This window comes from Panicum virgatum, chromosome 8K (genome assembly GCF_016808335.1).
Source record: "Panicum virgatum strain AP13 chromosome 8K, P.virgatum_v5, whole genome shotgun sequence".
NCBI classification, from domain to species: Eukaryota; Viridiplantae; Streptophyta; class Magnoliopsida; order Poales; family Poaceae; genus Panicum; species Panicum virgatum.
Window position 1 is genome coordinate 46747751 of NC_053143.1, and position 4212 is coordinate 46751962.

Here is a 4212-nt window from a genome sequence, read left to right on the forward strand (position 1 = left end):
GCTCTTGAACCCTAATTCATTTATTCCTCTAATTCTTGTGTTTTTCGGATTAGAGTTTATGCTAGATTTTTGTTGCAAAAGGAGGCCCAAATCTGCTTGTGCCCTCCGGCTTTTGATTTGAGTTGTTCATCTTCAATCCCGGCATTTTTCTTTTTTTCGATTTTCGGGTGAATTTTGGGCGAATTTTCGTTCTTCGCGTTTCGACCCATATCCGGTGAAATTTGTTGGGGGATTTTGTTGCTAGGATACTTGTGAGCAATCTTGATGTGACCCCCCTTCGAATCCCGCACGGATTTGGCTTGAATTTGTGTTTTAACCCGAGTCGTTCTTCATGGAAAGGTTTCGGTTTTCTCTCAAATTCGCGTGATTTACTTGAGCTTTTTCAGATCTATCTCGTAGATCTATTAGACCTTGTTGATACGCATCTGTGGCTCAAATCTCGCCTTGATTCATCAAGTTTTGACAGAGGAACTTTGATCCGAAGTTTTGTTGTTCTTCACTCGTTCCTCCTGTTCTTGCTCTGCGTTCTCGATTCTCTTTTCGATCGTCACAGGAGCACGAACAAGCGGCGCGCGCGTGGGAGGGACACAGGAACAGCGAGGCGCGGCTACGCGAGCGGCAGCGCGGCGGCGGCCAGGCACGCAGCGCTCGCGAGGGCAGCACCCTCGGCAGTTGGCGGCGGCGGCGAGCGCTGCTTCGCGAGGAAGCTGACAGCGCAGCTGTCGCGCTCTGTGGGCCGGAGCAGCGTGCGCGGCCCAGCTCGGCCCAAGGCGCGTGCAAGTGCGACCAGGCGGCCTGCCCAGCACGCAGCAACGGCCCAAGGTGGGGCAGCACGCCAGCAGCTTGTGGCCCAAGCGCAGGTGTAGCTCAAGCACAGCTCGCGCAGCCCAGCCGAGTCTGCACGGCAAAAAGTGGTAGGTGCTCAAGGTTTGCATGCAGATTCATTTTTGTTCTTAAATGCTCTCACATCTGAACAAATTAATTAGCTCTTGTGCTCATACTAATGTCTCGTAGAGATGTGCATGCTTAATTGAATTAGTTTATTAGCTTTTGATCTTGCTTTTAGACCTTTGCATGCTTGGTCAAGTAGAGTTTTTCGTGGTAGTTTTTGCTTGAGTCGTTGGCTTCTGTTAGTGTCGGGTTTTTGGCGTTTCGGCTAATCTTCGGTGTCACTCGTTGCCCTGTGTCACCTTGGCGGTTAGAAGAGAGGTGGGTCGGATTGAATTTGGAATATAGGTCTTGTTCTCTTGGAGAATTTTTAAAAGCTCCCATTCACCCTCCTCTGGTCGCCTATCCGGTCCCTCGCAATCACATCTTGCTTCCATTGTATACTCTCTCCGCCGTCACGGATCTGCCACAGCCGGCGGCGCCCATTGCCTTCGATCTCCGGCCGGTCGCTGCACTGGCAGAGCCATGGTCCCAGAGGCGCGAATGTCCCGCCCTGCCGCCCTCGGGCGCCGGCTGCGAGTCCGTCGCCGCGGCCAAGTTGCGCCGGAATCTCTCTCGTCGTCGGTGATGTCGATGGCCTCATCCACTTCAGCGGCATAGCCGGTCGTACGTCGCGTAAGTACCTTGCTCCACACTAAATTCAGTCCATGTCTTCTTTTGCAGTGCCAGTGGATCTCATTGTAGCCTCTTAGTGCTGCTAAGTTCCTGTGAAATTCGTAGGTTCCAAAGGGGACTATTTGTAGGGTTGTAGCTGGTCGCCGTGAGTCCAATATCCTGACACTAGCAACCGGTTATTACTAGGAGCTTCATATGTTTAACCTTGAAAACGAAGAACACGGTATACAGAAAAGATGGCAATAGTATTATAGCAACATTTCTCTGATCCAAACTTGTATGAAAGGGATGGCATTCAACATACATAGTCCAAAGTTGAATTAGATTCTCACAGCTGCTGTCACAAGTAATCTCAAAAGTAGTCATCATGCTGAAACATCACATCTGAAAGAAAGGAACTATTATCTACCTTGTGGTCTAGATATAGTCACATCATTAGCACTACATGGCTCTGCAGATGCCAACGCCTCTTCCTTGGCCATCCTTACATGGAAATATGCTGGGTGTTTAGGCTCAGGCAGGACCATGCTTGTGCTGCTTAGCATCGCAACCACATCTGACATGGTTGGCCTGTCAGCTGCATTCTCTTGCACAGACAGCAGCGCGATGTTTATGCATCTCATCATTTCTAGTGTTTGATGACTGTCAGCAACTAATGATGCATCCACGAGTTCAAGCCACGTTCCCTCACACCACAACTGCCATGCCTATGAAAATATTAATCATAAACCACACAATTAAAACTTATAATCTGCTATATAAAACAGAACAAATGTACAAATGTGAATATATCTGGAGAAGGCTCACGTATCCAAGAAGGTTCAAGAAGTCTCCGTGTTGATGGAAACCTGAATTTCTTTTTCCAGTGATGATCTCAAGAATTAACACGCCAAAGCTGAATACGTCAGATTTTATTGAGTAGAGACCTTCAGAAGCATATTCTGGGGCCATGTAACCACTAAAAGGAACACAAGAAGGAAATACAAGAAAACAAATTATGTCAGCTTGTTGTAGTTTATTGACTCTTAATATGATATAGGAAACTTATTTGGAAAGCAAGAGCTTACTATGTTCCAACCACCCTTTTTGTGTTTCCTTCTGTGTCATTTGAGCTAAACATTTTTGCAAGGCCAAAATCTGAAATTTTAGGATTCATCTCTGAGTCCAAGAGAATGTTGCTTGCTTTTACATCTCTATGTATAATGCGTAATCTAGAGTGTTTATGCAAATATAGAAGCCCTTGTGCTGTTCCTTCAATAATCATTAGCCGTTTATTCCAGCCAAGTAAGGTTCTTCTTGTTTCATCTGCACATTAATTAAGTGTAAATACAACAAAAAAAAAGTAAAACAGTACTCATGATTGTTGGAAGTAGTACCAAAGATAAAGAAATCCAAGCTTTTATTTGGCAAATATTCATAGACCAGCATTTTCTCTTCTCCTTGAGTGCAACATCCCAAGAGCCTAACGAGATTTCTGTGCTGGAGTTTGGCAATCAGTCGGACTTCATTTTTGAACTCGCTGTAACCTTGTCCAGAATGTGAAGCAAGTCTCTTAACTGCTATCTCCAATCCATCAGGAAACTGACCCTGTAAAAAAGGGTTATATTTTCTTGATCATTGATATGACCTTGCTGTTGTCAAATGGCTTTAGCAGTACCAAACTAGCATGATTCATAAAATCAGTGTTCACAATTTTTCATGGTTGAGTTTTAATTCCATTCTCTCTATATGTCTGCTCATACATTCTCTACCTTGTATACAGGACCAAGGCCACCTTGACCAAGCTTATTTTCTACTGAGAAGTTTTTTGTAGCTTCCAAAATTTGAGAAAAGTTGAAAAACGTGAATACTGAATTGCTCTCTTCTATTCCCAATTCCAGTTCTTCATCTTGGTGCACATTCACTTTCAATGTATCCTTTAAGCTCCAATTACCTGTGTTAGCAGTCGTATGGTCCTCTTAGTTACAAACTTCATAACAAAAATTTGATGACTGCTTTTAGGTAATAGTAGTTACAGTAAAACACCATTTTCACCTGCACCTGACCTTTTTTGTGTCTTCTATTCCATCCAAAGCAAAAAATGAAGCAGATAAGTACCGCCATTAGAGGAATAACTACAGCCATCACCCAAAGTTTGCTCTTGGGCCCTGACATGATGAAAATCCATCATATCTAGTAAAACAAATACTAAATGAGTTGCACCAATATAGAACATGTCCATGCAGTCGGTTCTAAAATTAGAACACACTCATGACACTCAGGATTCAAAATCCTCTTATGGCCTATTTCCGACAAAATAGGATTAAACCAAAGGTGCTATGTTTGAAAATGAAGACTTGTAAGCTGAAACGAACCAACCAAGACGGGCCCATTGAGGTCTCCCGTCCTTCTTCCCGGAGCTCCCTGTTCCCGCCTCCTCCAGCACCACGGCCTGCGGCTGCCATGCCACCCGCCCACCCACCACAACCGCCCTGCACCCCGCCCTTCCTAACCCGAAGCCGCTCACGACCCTTGCCTGTCACTGCCCACCGGCCGACCGACCCCGCCCGGCCAGTAGCGCCTTCCGCCGCTGGTTGAACCACCGCCACCGCCAGTCCTCTATCGCCCCCAAACCCCTCTTCTTCTATGGTCGTAGGCCATTAGAGCTCC

At 45.8% G+C, this 4212-nt stretch overlaps 1 protein-coding gene and 1 long non-coding RNA gene across 4 annotated transcripts; one reads left to right on the forward strand and one right to left on the reverse strand.

The window, feature by feature from the left end:
- LOC120644910 lies at window positions 1–3492 on the forward strand. Of its 2 annotated transcripts, XR_005663986.1 has the most exons (3): window positions 1–914; window positions 1361–1563; window positions 3326–3492. It is a non-coding gene; the product is annotated as an uncharacterized LOC120644910 (long non-coding RNA). The 2 variants fall into 2 exon arrangements; XR_005663985.1 differs by lacking the exon at window positions 1–914 and having other exon boundaries at window positions 922–1563.
- On the reverse strand, window positions 1812–3979 carry LOC120644907 (G-type lectin S-receptor-like serine/threonine-protein kinase RKS1). 2 transcript variants are annotated; one of them, XM_039921650.1, is made up of 6 exons: window positions 3609–3979; window positions 3315–3496; window positions 2940–3150; window positions 2631–2868; window positions 2371–2521; window positions 1812–2270 (listed from the first exon to the last, which is right to left on the reverse strand). In XM_039921650.1, the coding sequence occupies exons 1-6, from the start codon at window positions 3715–3717 to the stop codon at window positions 1965–1967; spliced, it is 1197 nt and encodes a 398-aa protein (XP_039777584.1). In that variant the 5' UTR covers window positions 3718–3979; the 3' UTR covers window positions 1812–1964. The 2 variants fall into 2 exon arrangements, with proteins under 2 accessions (XP_039777584.1, XP_039777585.1); XM_039921651.1 differs by lacking the exon at window positions 3315–3496 and having other exon boundaries at window positions 1823–2270; window positions 3609–3701.
- Between the last annotated feature and the right edge of the window lie 233 nt (window positions 3980–4212).